The sequence below is a fragment of the Lissotriton helveticus genome, chromosome 2_2, assembly GCF_964261635.1.
Source record: "Lissotriton helveticus chromosome 2_2, aLisHel1.1, whole genome shotgun sequence".
In the NCBI taxonomy this organism is placed as follows: Eukaryota; Metazoa; Chordata; class Amphibia; order Caudata; family Salamandridae; genus Lissotriton; species Lissotriton helveticus.
This window is the reverse complement of record NC_136060.1, coordinates 111,005,965-111,023,106: the sequence shown is the minus strand read 5'-3', so window position 1 is coordinate 111,023,106 and position 17,142 is coordinate 111,005,965. Positions and strand designations below refer to the sequence as shown.

Sequence of the window (17,142 nt, the reverse complement as noted above, 5' to 3'; positions counted from 1 at the left end):
CGAAGCAACAGTGCAAAGTCATGGAACGACCAACCCCTTCACCTTCAGAAATCACCCTCTCTGTTGGAATTCAGGAAGAGACTCAAGACCTGGCTGTTCAACTGAACGCTCTCTAAGCATAAGGTTTACAGCGCCTGAATACCCTCAATGGTGATTAGCCATGTTTTACAAGTCCTGTTTGATTGATTGTTTGATTGATGGTTGGTGAAATAGATGAATTGGGATGTGGCCCAAGTGATTGCTAGTGGTTGGGATTAATTTAAGCATTCCATCCATAACCTTGTTGTTGTTGCAGGGTATACCCAGCCATGGGTCCCATGCTTACAGTGACACTTGAATCAAGCTATACCCGGCTGATGTGCCCTTATCAGGGTGAAACCGGTCCTAGGTTGCTTGCATTCTGGTTCAGGGAGGACCTGTCTTGGCAGTTCAGGATAGACTGAGGTGGCATGGTGAGCGAATTATGATGGATTGGGATGTAACCCCCATTGGTTGCCAGGGTCTAAGATTAATGCAAGCAATCCATCCATCACCTTGTTGTTGTTGACCCTAAAAACATGGCACCCTTCAAGAAAAATAATGTTATATCAGACAAAGTTCAATGTACCATAAGGTTTTCTGAAAAACATCAGCTTCTGAAGCACAAGGACAAGCAATAGAACCCTTGAAAAGAATTGTAAAATGTTGTTCCTTTTAGATGATAGACAAGGTTATGTTAAGTTGGCTATATATCAGGAGGTAAATACCTAAATCAAACACACATTATCAAAGCTAACAATGCTTTCATATCCAATAAGAAAATATTGAAATTCCTACAACATTGTATTCCACCAAAATATTGTTTAAAAAATATTGTGAGACAAATACTTTGTTGTCAAAAATATCATGGGGCAGAATATTAAAGGTAAGAATATTATTGTTTTAGGTCTTTTAATTAGCTTTTTAATACAGTAAATCTTTTTTTTATTTCTTTTAGCTTTTGTGCTATAAGTTGTCATGGTTTTAATGTAACGTTCATTTAATTATTTCTAGTGGGGTTTTTTTTAAAGTTGGTTATACATTTTCAGTTTTATTGTATGTTATGTTCTTTTTTAGTGGATTGTTTGATTTGTAGGGGAATAGGGTGGGAAGTTTTTTAAATATTTATTTTTAATTGATTTTTTTATAAGTTTTAATTTGTTAATTAGATGATTAATTGGGATTTTTAAAATGAGTAATTATGTTTTTTAATATGTTTTTATTTATGAGTTGGTTAGTTAGATAATTGATTGTGTTACTTTTTTTTAATATGGATATTACTTGATTATATTTTGTTATGGTTTTAAGCAGAATAAATAACTTTTATAGTGTTATTAATTTTTAAACTAATGTGTATTGTTATTTTTTCTGTCATTATTTTAATTATTTTTTTATTTTTTCAGCAATAGGGTAGAAAGTACTTTAAATAATTTTTTTGAAAATATTGTTTTCCTTACTTTGAAGTGTGACTAGCAAATCAAACCCTGCCAACTTCCAACACGTTCCCTACTTTTTCTAATGTTGGAGTGGGAATAGGAAATCTGACCACCTCAAATTCTAATACTTTCCCTACTGTTGCTCACATTAGTGTGGGGATAGTAAATCTGATACCTCCAAAAGTCAATACTTTCTCTATTGCTGCTTATGTCAGAGTGGGAATTGTAAATCTTGCCCCTGTAAAGACAAGCACTTGCCCTATAGTTGCTTACATAAGAGAGGGAATACAAAACCTGACCCCTCCAAAGTTCAAGACTTTCCTTACTGGTGCAAATGTTGAAGTGGAAATATTAAATCTAACCCCTTCAGAGTCCACTACTGTTTCTTACATGTGAGTGGGAGATCTAACCCTCCACATTCCTAACCTTCCCTTCTATTGTTCAGAATGGAGTGAGAATAGTACATCTGACCCCTCAAACACTTTCTGTACTGTTGGTCATGTTGAAGTCAGGTTGAAGTGGAAGTAGTGAATTTGACACCTCAGATTCTATTTTTATTAGCCTTTGTTAAATTCTTTGAATATATATTTTTTGCTTTCACTTTAGCAGTAAGCCTAATGTGAAGTTTTTTTAGTATCTAATGTTTGTAACTGTATTTTATTTCATTTGTACTATTATTATTTAGGTTTAAACTTTTTTGATTTTATGTTTATTTTTGCAAATACATTTTAAAAGTACATATGCTTATTTTCTGTTTGCAAGTTATATATTTTTGTACTTCTTGTTATATTTTATTTTATATTTGTTCACCTTGTTTTTGACAATATTATGGTCTTCTATATTTTTGTTACCAATATTTTTCACTTTACATACAACATATGAAAAGTTGATATTTGTGTTGTCAATAATCTTATGCCGATAACATTATCCCCTTTGTTGTAGTCTGCAACATTTTGTCAAAGTGCAAAACACCAGAATCACCACCATCTCAAATGCTATGCATTAACCTGATGTCCTTTTATAGCTTCAAAAATCAATCACTTTCAATATCTGCAAATTAACACCTTTACATGTGGCTACCTTTACCTATCATCTTTATCAACAAATGTTGAAGAATTTCTCACTAATTTCAGAATTCACCATCTCAAACATCATAAATCAGTTGAAGTCGGCTGCTTCTAAGCTTGATCCTAGTAATCTTAAATCTATCACTCTTTCAGTGAAATTAACATGTACTTATAGTAAACACTGTTTGAAATTTGCAAGAATGCACATTACCCACAAAGATGCACAGGAAAGATATATACAAACACTTGCGGGGGCGTGGGAAAAGAAAAAGAAAGAGACAAACTACTGGGGAAAAGTTAGCATAATTATATTTAAAACTAGTTAAAAGCCTGTTGAATCGAAATAACATCAACCGTTTCATCTATTGTGTGAAAACATTATATTTCCAACACAAGAAAGTAATATCACTTTGAAATCAATTCCTTAGCTTCCTTTTGTGATATAAATACAAACCAAATTCCACCTATTTTATCCAAAAATAAAATCTAATTATTTGAAAAAAATATGTAACAACTAATAGCCTAAAAGCCAGAAACAAAAAAATCCCCACCACAAAGTCTAATCTATATGTGCCTCAGCCAAGATGCCTCTGTCTGAAACAGACCCAAACCATATGACCTAGGGTGCCAGTAGGGATTTGCAGGACCAATATTTGTCTGAGTAAAATAGATCATTCACTAGCACTGAGCTCAATATAACCTGAATGTCAGTTTCTGCTAAATAATTTGCTAATTGAAATCTGTCCACCTTTTAGCTAATTGCGCACAAATTCAGAACACTCAATACTCAAATATATCTACTGACAGTTTATTGGACCTCAACTCTAATTTTATTCATAATATGATTTGCTTTCTTGATAACGGATGTCTGGGAAAAAACTCATAAGAGAAAGTATGGGTATCTAAAAGAAATTAAGATTAGCAGCATGGTTATTTCTTCAAATGGCATATAAAATATGTTTTCAGCGCTCCTCTCAAAGAGCTAGGAGCCATAATTTACATCAAACCTTTCAGAAAAAATTAAAGATTCAGAGGCGCATTAAAGACAGATGATGGTCAGTCAGTCATTCAATCTATCTTTATTCAGCTACATCTAACCATAAAAGCAAAATAAAAAATTAAATATTCATAATCACCCTAAACATCTCCAGAAGAAAACGTCCATACAAATATTAATACAATGTTCAGGATGAGGTCTTAATAATCAGATCAATATACAATTAAAATATATGAAAAAAATGTAAAAGGTGCTAAAGTTCAGTGTGCTTAACATATAAGATAATGTCCCACTATCCTCCATAAGTTGAAACAATGAAAATAAAAACAACAAACTTAATTCATCCAACAGAGTAACCATATATCTTCCTAATGGCCAGGGAGCATCTTAAAAACTTCAAGCGTAGGCCAAGTTTTTGCAGTAATAACAAAGCTGGCTTATGTTGCCTAGTATTGGTTTCCCACAAAATTGAGAGTAGGAAACGCTTCCAAGGATAACCGCACAAACAAAAGAGCATACAATGCACCGTACTTTACTGGGAAACATTATCACAGGGACAATTCTGCAATGACAGCAACCAGGATCCATGCTTTGGAAATGACAACAAAAAATGAAAGGTACTGAATCGAAATCCAGTCAAGAAAATCTGAACTCGGAGTTAAGAATGTTATGTAAATAAAACTCAGGGCCGGAAGCTGTTTTCAAAAGAAAATACCTTTTACTAGCCTGTAAAGCCTGGAATTCCCTAAGGTGTAGTTGAGCTCGGAAGTTAAAATACAATGTTTTGTTGAGACTTTCCGCATCGGCTTTTATACTTTCAGGATTTGAAAATAACTCGGGAATTCACAGCAAATTAAAAACTGATTCACACAGTTTTGCTCTTGAGAAATAAAGCCCATATCGTGCCAACTAAAAGCAATATCTTTGAGGGCGAAGATTCTATCCAGGTTGAGTTTGAGGACCAACCAGTTACTACCATATGATGTGTTGCTTGAAGAGATAGGTCTCCAGGTCTTCTTACAAGCAAAAAGAGATGGAGTATTCCGAACTTAGACTTGGATTGAGTGCCAGATCCTCAGCACATTAAAGAGGACCTGATGTCTTTCCTTCTTGCACCTTCCGGTCCCAAACCTGGAAATGCTACTACTGCAAATATTGTGAACTCCACTGGAGATCCTGGTTTTGGTTTGCAGGCACAGTAATGTATTGAGTGTGATGCAAATGGACAAAGGCAGCTTCTAACATTTTCTGAGGATGCATGTGATTATGTGATATTCCTAGAAGCACAATGCAATAAACTACCTCTCTAGTTTTTGCTTCACTTACAGACATGTTTATCTAAACCTCTGGAATTCAGTAAAAACTGCACCTCTTTTCCTGAATGGATTCGGGGGAGAGACTTCACTAGAAGCTAATGCCACCATTCCTTCCTCATCTTACGCCACAAAAGATGTTATGTTCTCATTAAACCAATCTGTGTCTTTTGGTTACTAAATCAGACTTGTGATATAAACCTGTAAAGCCTCTACTTTTAGTATAGAAAATTGTACCAACAGTGAGGAAACATTCATTTGCTTGCCTCCTTTAAATCAGACATTCACCTTTAACCCCTTCAGTGCTAATGACAAGGGTAACTCGTCATGTTAATGATGATATCATCTTAAAAGCTGTACAGGCCCTGTAGTTGTCAGACTGAAATGTGATCTGCTAAGTGTTTCAGTGTACACTTTGTTGAGCAATGTTATGCCTAATCTTAAAGGGAATCTCCACAATGCTGTCTGCCACAGACCTATACTTTTATTCACAACACCATGCATACACTCATTACTTTCGGTCAACACGTAGAACTCGGGCTCTTTCATCCACGCACAATGCAAATGTCGCATGACTAACGCAATGTCCAAGGGAGTATTTACTTTTTATCTGTGCCTATATCCTGAAATCTTCGTGCCACTTATAACAAATGTTTGTAATGTTGTTTCTATATAATGGCTTGCTATATCCCCAACATGCAAATGCAATTTGATTGGCAAATGTAAATAGTTTCTTTAATCAGTTTTCTCCGTTCAGCTTGCCCCTAGGGTTCGCGTTAGTGATGTCATGTTGCTTAAAGGTCAGTTTCCAAGTGAGTTGAACATGGCATCCACCCCTCCCCATGAAAAATGCAAACTTCAGGCTTGCCTAATGTCAAGGACTCCATTATGGTGATTTCAAGAAAATAGTTACAGGAAAAACACGCTCCGCTAAACGAACTGCGTTTCGCACAAATGTGTTCGACAGTAGGAATTTTAAATACACCTACATGAAACGTGTTAAACATTTTTTAAACTCGAGCGCGAGTTACCTCTTCATGGAGAGCAGCATGCCACAGAGACATCGGACGGTGTTCGCAACCCTATGAAACGCACACCTCTCTCCCTGCAATAAGTAAGACACAGAGCAGGAATTATGTTTTTTAAGTTAGGTAAAACGATAAAAATGTATTGTGACTGGGAGAAAGCATACCTGCATGTTGAAAACTGGCATTCTGCGCGCGGTCTTCTGCACTAACCGCATCGATAGCAACGACGGGTTGCTAGCAAACTCCTTGAGGTAACAACAGCCGGTGGAGGGAAGGAGGAGCTGTCCTCGCGCCTCACCTCGTTGACTCCGGTATGTGAAATCACTTTTCAGTTGTCTCTTCCGCTCCTTTCAGTCCATTCACGCTACGTACAGGCTAGCACGAGAGGGCGCGTGCCAGCTGATGGCCCCCTGCTGCAAACTCGCACTGCACGTTAGAAATATCAACACACCTATGAAGCCGCTTACTATATGCCACTGCCGCTGTACAACTGCAACAGAATGCTTCTTAAACATTATTGGAAATTATTTTAGCTTAATTTTCAACCGTGTCCTTAAGGATTTTGTTCCATTTTTTTTTATATATATGCTCTCTAGCCTGAGGGGGGGGGGGGGAGGGTGCACACAAACGACAATTTGTGAAGGAAAACCCTCACCCGTATTCTCAGAAATCACACAATCAGGAATGCTGGTATTTTCCCTTGGCAAATGTGATTTGCACACTTGAAAGATCCAGCAATATACTGGAATTTTCGTGAGCAGGTGTAGCTACAGGGACGGGTTTGTGGGCATTAATGCACTTTTGCGTTACCCATGGCAATCTATGACTGTGACAGATTTCCAGACGTACGCAACAATTTTTTATGTATGACTGAAAAGTTAGAAACCAACTCTAAATAGTGTGCGCACAACGTGACACACTCCTCACCATCACTGCCAACATCCATCACACCCCACTTCTTGCCAAGCCCATAAAGTCACATAATGCGGTTATATTGTCTAGGGCGTAGATTTTATTCACTTCAAGCAGGATAATTCAAGACAACCACTACATGGATATAAGTAAACTACTTGGATACACAGAATATACATGTTGCACCCTCTAGTGATATTTTCATGTCAAAGGCACTAAGATATTAAAATAATTATTACATTTCAGCAAAGCATTAAGCTGTCCATCCTCATGAAAACACTACTGCGCACATTCTGCCGGCAGGCCACAATGTGCTACAGCAAACAGTTGCATTATCTGAACCAGAGCATGGCATAACGCACAGGCTCTCAGAGGTACCTGAACAATGTCAAACTTTCCAGCACACACCTATCAAATACATCAAGACATTAGAATTGTCATCACAGGTGAACATAGCCTTATGTTGTTCGTAGTCTTGACACCTCTGCTGCGCACCTTGTGCCGGCAGGCCACAGCGTGCTGCAACAAACAGTTACCTTACTTGAAATCCAGGGCACCGCATAGCGCACCGGCCCTCCGAGGTGCCTGAACACAGGCAGTTTCCCCAAGATTCATCTCAGTCCTTAAGTGACGTGTTCGAGCAGTAGCGTTGAGGACCACCGGCAGGCCGGTCCCCTTTTTTACCGCCAATCCATTGCACACTTCAATCCTACCCCGTCTTGGGGTCCATCCAGTCACTCAACCTCCTTTGTTGAGCATGCCCCTTCGTTGTTAACTGTCAGCGCTCCGCCACAGGGCGAGAAGCTACCCGGCGCACACGCCCTCCCCCACCCACCGGCGTTGACTGTGCTCCCGAATAGCCCCCAAAATTGTATGGATGAATATCTCTATTCCTTTTGTCGACAGGTGCTCACCATTGTGATGGAACAGTTCAGTAGACCCCGGATGAAGCAATCTATGCTGTATTGTCCCCATTGAAGGGCCACGTAAGAGTTTATGTATTGAAGAATTCAATTTCCGCACAGAGTCATTAATGGCCTTCACCGAGGCACCACATAGCCAGGACGACCTTGGTATCACCTCTGACCACAATATCCATGTTGTAGGTAGATAATTTCGAATCCTAGCCAGGACTGAAAACAAGGCCTCTCGAACTCCTAGTCTGCCTAAAGGCAACATGTCATTCCCGCCCACATGAATCACCAAAACGTCCGGGCGAGGCATCTCTCCGGATTCTACCGCTTGTTGTAGGTGTACCAAAAGATCCTGTAACCGTAGTCCCCATACCCCAAGCCAGTGATGTGTAAACCCAGCCGCCCCTTGTGCTGCCTCCAAACCGGACCCATGAAATTGCTGCTCCGCACTGCAAATCAAGGAATGCCCACACCAACAAATATGCACTGTTTTGCGGGAAACAACTGTAACAGAGAGAGAATTGGTGTTAAGACCAAGATTGAAGGCACCCTGAGCACCACTTCGTTCCTTAAACAAGACTTGGCCGGACATACCGATGAAAACAATCTGACTGCCAACGACCCACTTTTTTGATTGCATCTGCTGTCAATCCCATCGCTGCTGCTGTGGTGGCCGCCCCTATGCGAAAAGAATGGGAGCTAAACTGCGTGGAATCCTCACCTAGATGTGCCAACGCTTTCCTAGAAACCTGGGTAAACTGATACTTTGTCATTGGCACGCCATCTTTGTGCACTAGAAGCCTTGTTGAGTGGACCACCGGGCGTACTTTAAGATATTCCCGTGTCAATGCTACTGGACAATATGCAACTTGAGGAGCCGCAAACAATTTCACCCAAGTGCCTCTCCCGCAAGAGTCTGTCTTTGACCGCTGGATCCTTATGTGGACTGCCCCTTCTTCTAGAATGACATCTGCCAGGCCTAACCCACCTCCCCCCTGTTTGGATGCTGCCACCAGCTCAGAGACACGCAACGCCCCAAAAAAGGCGAGCGAGTAAGCCAGACTGAATAGCTTTACCTCATATTGACACCGGCACACCGACTGTAAGGCCCCGACAAGCCTACCCAACCTTTCAACATTTATAGGTCGCCTAGTGTCTCGTGCTCCCGGTGCCAAACGCTCCCAACCCCTAATGGCCTTTTGCACCCTAAAATCTTTAGTAGGATCCCTAACACCATGCAAACCTGCGAAGAAAGCAATGGCAGATATTTGCCTCCGCACTAAGGAGAGTGACCTTCCCTGCTCCTTCTGGCCCACCAGAAAACCCAACACAGCTTCTGGTGTGAAACGTTTTTGCTCCGTGTCTGCTCTGAATGTCGCGTTGTACACCCCCCAAGCCCTCTCGTACATACGTTTTGTCTGGGGTGCCAATGCTGCTGTAATTAGGTCTGCGGCAATGGGGCACCAAGCCTCCATAACTCCTCTGGGAACTCTGCCATCACTTCGTCTGCCTGCGGCCACCGTGCCCTGAACTCTGCCATCTTAAATCGAGACAAAGCGTCAGCCACTGTATTATCCACACCAGGTACATGTTTGGCAGCAAAATGCATGTTATGCAAGAGACACAGGCGAACAAGCGTCTTCAACAACCGCAGAACCATGGGGCATCGTGCACTCTGATTATTAATGGCCCACACCGCAGACATACTGTCTGACCAAAACTTTACTCTAGTGTTCGCTAAACAAGGCCCCCAAATGTGTAAGGCAACAATGATAGGGAACAGTTCTAAAAATGTAACGTTGCGTGTAAGCCCACACTCAACCCATTGCTCAGGCCAATGTTTCATGCACCACTTAGAACCTAACACTGCTCCAAAACCGATGCTGCCCGCTGTATCCGTGTAGAGGTCTAACTCAGTGTTGTTGCACTCAGGCTGCTGCCATAAAAGTGTACCATTGAAGTTATCTAAGAACTCCCTCCATGACTCTAAGTCCTCCCTAACCTCTGTTGACAATCTTGTGTGATGGTGCTTAGCCCGTAAGCCAGACATTGCTCTAGCTATGTTTTTTGAAAAAACTCTCCCCATGGGAATCACTCTCAGGGCAAAGTTCAATTGACCTATCAAAACCTGCAGCTGATGCAAAGTGACCTTCCTGGCTGAGATGCAGGCGTTAACCGCCTCCCTGAATGACTGCACCTTTTCCTGAGGCAATCTACATTCCCCTGCCACTGAATCTATCTCAATACCTAGGAAGCATAGGCAGGTGGTAGGCCCTTCTGTCTTGTCTGCAGCTAACGGAACCCCCAGCGCCTGGGCAAGCTGCCGGAAACCTTGCAGTGCCCTCCCGCATGCCAGATCATCAGGGGGACCCATGAACAAGAAGTCGTCCAGGTATGTACCACATCATTTGACGACACCAAGTCCCTGACAGCCCATTCCAGGAAACGGCTGAATGTCTCAAATACAGAGCATGCGATGGAACATCCCATGGGCATGCACAAGTCCATAAAGAACTGTCCCTCAAACATGAAGCCCAGCAAGCAGGTATCGTCAGGGTGGATGGGAAGGAGGCGGAAGGCCGATTCTATATCTGATTTGGCCATTAGCGCCCCTTTACCTAATCTCTGTAATTTTGCAATGGCCTCGTCAAAGGTGGTGTACCGTACAGTGCATAAAGCCTGATCCAAACCATCATTTACCGATAGCCCAATGGGGTGCGACAAATTATGAATCAAACGAAATTTGCCCGGCTCCTTCTTTGGCACCAACCCCAGTGGTGAACAGACTAAAGACTCACAAGGTGGAGAATTAAAAGGCCCCGCCACCCTGCCCGCAAGCACCTCCTTCATAATCTTGTCCCGGACCACCTCCCGCTGTTGCAGGACTGACTGTTGATTTTTTGGCGGGACTGTTGAAGGGGGTACGCGGGAAGGAATGCGGAACCCATCCCTGAAACCATAATACAGCATGTATGCATCTTTGACATTATTGTATTTACTCAGAAGGTGCGTGAGAACATGCATCCGTATTGGTGACGGACGCTCGGGACTAATGCTTTGGCAGAATGCTCTTAAAAGGTGTTCGTTCTCTCTGCTTGCCTTGTTTTTTAAAGCACTTGAGCTCCGGATGTCCCTGCCCCCCACAGAATGAACAAATGTGCTTGAACTTACAGGCCGCCCCCTTGCTACATTCTTTTTTGTTGTACTGCCAGCAGGCCAATTTTTTTAATAAACCTGAAGTAAATAAAGCTACGCCGGCCCCCCTGAACCCACCGCGTTGTTCTTCGGCCTACGACCAGAAGCTCTGCACTCTTGGCCGTCTTTTTCCGTCACTCTGCGGCTGTGGTCCAGGGAGACAAAGAGGACGTCCCCCCTGGAGGCACAGCCTTAAATACCTGCCAGATAAGATTCGGTTTCGTTTACCCCTGGACACTCCAGAAACCGCAACTTAAGCCCGTCTGGACCCCTCCTCAGACCAGCCCCCAGAGTGATGCTTGGTCACATGGCGCAACTAAGGGAGCCCCTCCTCTAGGCGAGTGGGGCTCCTGCTCAGGTTGGAATAACCAACTTTTTCTAGGAAAGTATTGAGAATTCTTCCCATAGCCTGTCGGATGGCTTTGGGGTCAGAGTGGATTAAGGTAGCAGGCCCGGCTCCAGGAATTTTTATTTGGGTGGGCCAAGGGTGCATTTGGGTGGGCCACTGGTACTCAATTTGTCCCATATATTTCTGGGCAGGCCTGCTTTAGGGCCCTCATTTATCTCTTCCTAATAAAGCCCAGTAAAACGCACTCTTTTCCAAATCTCTTTCTAAATGTTATTACTCTCAAAAAGTGCTTTTTCCTTGTAATGTTCCTTTGATGGGAAGAGGAGGTTTCTGAGGTGGGGGTATCAGGCAAATGACACTTCTCGGGCTCCCTCTGTGCGAGCCATCAGGGAGAATCCCTCTTCATTACTACCTCCACCTGACCGCAGACTCTGCAACACACTCCCTTACAGGCTTGAATATCCACTACTCCTCTCCAGTGCACCTTATGTCACAGCTGACCTTGGGCCCCAGCCCCATATCAGGCACCATCGGGCTCCACTTTCATTTTGCCCGGTAAAAACATTAGAAAAATTACCTTCAAACTTAAAACATTGAATATAGCAGTAAATGTAATTAGCACGCACTTTAAAGTATGTTCCACAGTAGCCCTTATGACCCGACTGCTAATTAAATAAACAAAAATAGAAAGGTAATGACAGGGCCAGCTTTATTGCTGATGCGAAAGTCTTTTTTGGTGCCACACAAATAACCTCTTTCTCTGTAAATACTTTTACTACCACCTTCCAACAGTGCCCCTCATCCCTCCATGACCCCCTATTGACCTCCTCCTCAGATTTCCTCACTGCCTCACGCCACAAGTGCCCCTCATATCCCCATAGCCCCTCCCCCTCATGACCTCCTCCTTGGAGACCAGTACCCCTTATCTCTCTGTAGCCCCTCCCACTCAAGACCTCCTCGTCTGACTCCTTCACTACCACCCTACACCAGTGCCCCTCATCTCTCCCTAGCTCCCCCTCCACCCCATGACCTCCTCCTCGGATTCCCTCACTGTCATCCTCCATCAGTGCCCCTCATCGCTCCTTAGGCCCTCCCACTACCTCCTCCTCAGATTCCCTCACTGCAACCCTCCAACAGTGCCCCTCATCTTTACCTAGCCCCTCTCTCATATGCATTTCATTTGTTGTATAGCGCTACTCATATCAATGTAGTGTGTGTCAGTACATCACACACACATTATACAGAGATAATGAATCATACAAGTATGTAAATCAGTCTATAGGGAATGTCACATAAGCCAATGTGGATTACAAGGTGTATGAATCACATGTCATCCATACTGGTGGGCAGTATATTTTAAAAGGGTTTGGTATAGGGAAACACAACCTTAGGATTTAACCCCTTGGGCGCGGCCGCGATTCTGCGCCTGTGCGGCAGAATCGCGAACGGGCGGGTTTATGACGGCCCCCAGCCGTCATCAGCACACGAGCCCCGTGATGCATGACGGCTGGGGGCCGTCATCAGCATCGAAGGGGTTAAAGACTATTCCATGGGGGTCAGCTTTACTGATAAAAATGTATATCTGTCCAAACATACTCATTTTAGCAACATTAGAATAATGAAAGACTGGGGAAGTTCTAACTATATCACAAAACAAAAAAGCAAAGTTCTAACTATACCATTCATGTTTGTAGGCAGCTCTTAGATGACAGTTCATAGGTCACTGTCCTATGATGCGATTGTAACTTCTGAACTCCAAGTAACACAAGGATCTCTGTGACAAAGGCAGTAACCCACTGAGCTATCCAGATACAATACAGTTCATCTGCATTTAAAAACTACTAACAAACAAATGATTGCTCTCCAGAAGGATCATTAATCACCAGCGTTATCTGGGCATTTTGTATCGGCCATGATAAAGCTAAAAACTGTTTAAATGAAGCTCACACGAAGTATGTGTCCTGCTGGGCCTGTGCAGATTTTAATAAGAAAAACATGTAGTAACAAATTCTCTTACCTACTCCATATGTCAAACTTTGTCACAGCCTGATGTGATAAGCCACTGCAGGGGTTAGGAAAGGTGACTAAGAATAAACAAACTTCTTTTAGCCTGAGCTGCATAGAAAAAGAAATATCAACGCGGCAGGCAAAGGTTACCAAAGGTTACCAATGTCAAAGAAAGGATTTGTCACCTTTCGCCATGCCGAGATGAAGGGGTGAAAAAAGTAAACAAAGCCTCGTTAACATGTTAATGGTCTTTAAAGACCTGTGAAGTACTCGGGTGTGGGCTGCGATCATCTCTAAAACTGTCTGTGTGTGTGCACCCGGGAAAGCTGTCTCGGCCCGGGCTGATACACACTACCTGTGCATTGGGCGCCTGCCTTCCAGCCCTCACTGCTGAGGGCCAAGGCTCCTGTTTGGGTGGGCCAGGCTCATGTTTGGGTGGGCCTGGCCCACCCGGCCCACCCGCTAGAACCGGGCCTGTAAGGTAGTCTTTTGGAGCAGTACTTAATTTGTAAGTGCCAGCGCCCTTGTCAGAAGGCCACTGCAGCTTGCACCACATAATTGACCTCAGCAGCACTGCCAATAACAGTACCATCACAACCAGCCATCACACTCATACAAGTGTGACAATAAAGACTTTAAATATACATTAAAAATGACTAACCCATGCCACCCAAGGAATTCTTATAGCTTTGGGTGGCAGATATTAGTGATTTTAATGTATATTTAATTGTTGACAATAAAGTGCCGGCCAGCAGTGGAAACCACCTGCTCAAATTAAGCATTGCTTTGGAGTCTTTAGAGCCACACCTAATAGACGTCCTGTGTACAATAGGACATTTTATTACTCCCTTTGCATTCTCTTGGGGTCTAAGCAGTCTGGCATTCATGTGGAATCCATTGATGGCTATGTTTTCTAGCAAAAATGAACATCTAAAACATGCTGCACACACCGAATCTGTTAGTATGCAACGAGACATTAAAAATTAAGCAATACATGTAAAGTAATACATGTATGAGATTTTTCATAGAGCTGCAACAAAGATCAGTTAGTTACTTATGTTATGGACATTTCTTATGATTTGAAATTCAGACAATCCAGTCCTTTGGAAGACACTCAGTCTTCCATCCTTGCGAAACTGGTAAGTGTGGCACCTGAACTCGTGTATAATCAGCTTGTTAAATATGTTATTTCAGATGTTGCAGTGAGCCAACCGGCCACTATGATACAATGTCACACTTTGCAGTTTCAGGGTTAGGTTCGGTCCTGAGGATATAAATAAAGTTACCCCCACCACCCGTGGTGGATTGCACGTACCCAGTAACCAGTGTCCAGTGTTGTGTTCTTTACTGTTGCATGGTTAGGCCCCATGAGTTTGTACGCCCATAATTAATAGCCCTCTATATTAGCAATGAGGGGGGCAACCCTACTGTGTGGGCCAATCTGTAGTGTTGCGGGTAAAAAATGCCCAAAAGAAGAATCACAGACTCACCGCTGCAGGTTGTGATACTGATAGAGCGCCATGTTGTTTGAAAAATTGTAGGGGTGCATCATAACCGCCTGTAGTCAGCACTCACATATTTAGAGGGCCTACTAATGTTTGGTTTTAGAAACTTAGGACTAATCGAGAGTGTTAAAGTATATAGAATTATGCTTATATCATTTACTGATTATTATTGTGCTTAGTCGAGAGAATAATGCCTTAAGTAACTTAGGATTAATTGTTCTGTGTATACAATGTGCATTGAGATTAAACGTGCCATATTAAAGTTGCATGTGTAGGCTGCTTAATGAGAAATGTATTGCTTTAACATGAGAATAATGTTTGTTAACATAGAGTGTAATGTTAGGATTTATTAATGAAACGCTTATGTTGACATATTAGAAATGCATTTAAAAGAGTAAAGGCCTGTGAGATGAAACGCTAGCAGAGGGCTAACTGTGGGTTTTCTTAGCATGACTAGAAATGTTGAGTTGGGTGCCGCTCGTAGCAGTTTCTTCGTGGGCTGTAACTCTGCTGCTTTTTAAAACACCCTGGACTTTAAACTTTTGGGCTTGCCATCGCTTTGGGAGTCGCGCTGCGGTACTGCGAGGACCAGCAGCCCGAGCGCAAGATCATTGCCGGCACCTAGGACTCTTCCCGCCCACTCCTGACTGCGTTTAGCCGCACCCACTTCTGCATTCCGCGTGACACGCGTGGGCGTGCGCCGGGCCAAGGGCGGGCCCATTTTAGCCCGTTCGAGCCCGAGAGAGACCAGACCGGGCCCACTCTCTGTCATCTGCTCCCACTAACTGGTGCCCGTCTTGGTATAACAGTAATCCCGCCTATTGATTTTGATAATATTAGGTCTGCACGTGAGAGCAGAAGTAAAGCTGCAAGTACAGGGACGTTATTAACTGGTACCCTGGATAATTTTATAATAAGAGCTAATTCGGTAATTGACCAAGGAATAATTTTAATGGAACGATGTGTGTCACAAGATTTGGCGATGGCTAAAAGATCCTCCATGGGCCATTTTGCTACAGTTCGTACACCTGACCATACCTCAAAAGCTAATCCTACCGAAGCCCAAGTACTAATACATCGCCCCCTACTCCCCATGCACAATCATACATTCTGCCCGTGAATAACTCACAAATATCTGAAACACTAGAGGCTGTTTTATCTCCAACGAATGTTAAACCACCTGAGATATTGAACACTAGAAAATTACGGGAGAGACGTGAGGGCGCAATTTCAAAGAGAAAGAGGGCTTATACGACAAACATTGGAGGTAGGAAATCTAAGGTAGCTAAAGGTACGGGTAAGAGTGATATTTCCTCCAAGCCAAAGGGGGATAGCAGTCGGAACACCCCGACTAGCACGCCCCTCAGCCTCTGGTCACATTAAACCAAGATTTAACTTCCGGAGGTGATGTTAACATCGTGGGCAGAATCGAGGTGGAAGACGATCCCTTATTAAAAAAACTGGAGGCCTTGTTAAAATCTTCGCTTGAACCTTTAGAATTCAGACTTTCACGTATTGAGAAACAGCTCTCTAAGTTGGAACGGACTACTAGGGGCATGTTAGACGTCACAAATGCAAAGACGCCATGTTTGGGTACTGCCCAGTTAAACACGGTACCTGAAGAACAAGCAATTTATATACCTCCTCCCCATGTCTAGCAACCTAATTCAAATACTCCTATCGTACCAAAGATAACACCCCCTGTGGAACCCGCTAAATCCACCCTGCATTCTACGGGAGGAATTATAACATCTAAAGCCCATCACAGAGAGTCTCGAGGGGCTATACTGGGAGGGAAACTCCAGGAGGGCTGTAGTTTTAATTTACCACCAGAGACTAGCCTATATCTGGTTGTACTGACTGGAGTCCCAGAATTAGATAATTCCATTCATGAATCTTATATTTCTCAGAAAAACAAAGTGACATATTGGCTTAATACAAATCGATCTTTACCTCCATATATCACGAGCGAAATATTGATGGTTCGGAAAATTGCATGGGTTGGAAACAGCCTAAAAACAATCCCAAGTGACTGTGTGCTGGTAAACTTCAGGGATCCCAGTATGGTGGATTACATTTGCACCTGTAGAAACCAAAACACAAGATCATCTAGAGAACCCCGACCACTTTCGTATTTTTATCCATCAACTAACTTAACTGACCCTGGTGGTGACTGGACACGGGCCACGAAATACGCCTGTGACAGAAGGGAAAATAGAGGGTATGCACTATCAAATGACTGGAGAGACATACTCAAAATAGGTTCAGTAGTTTAGATTTGGTGGACTGACTACATTCGATCAGAGAACATAAAACAAATAAGGAAGTGGGGCGAGGAGACAAAAATCTCCCAAATGGCCACAATGTAAGAGAGAAATGTGATCCAATGGTTATTACTCAG

General features: G+C 42.8%; 1 protein-coding gene across 1 annotated transcript in view; it reads right to left on the bottom strand.

Moving 5' to 3' along the window:
- The window catches only part of LOC144821751 (uncharacterized), a 1,041,341-nt gene extending 1,035,190 nt beyond the window's left edge, over nt 1–6,151 (bottom strand). The window contains exons 1-2 of the mRNA XM_078678951.1: nt 6,024–6,151; nt 5,863–5,936 (exon numbers count right to left, since the gene is read on the bottom strand). Coding sequence (XP_078535077.1) covers nt 5,863–5,936; nt 6,024–6,074 — 125 coding nt within the window. The 5' untranslated portion in view covers nt 6,075–6,151. The remainder of the gene's footprint in view (nt 1–5,862; nt 5,937–6,023) is intronic.
- Nucleotides 6,152–17,142: the final 10,991 nt, after the last annotated feature.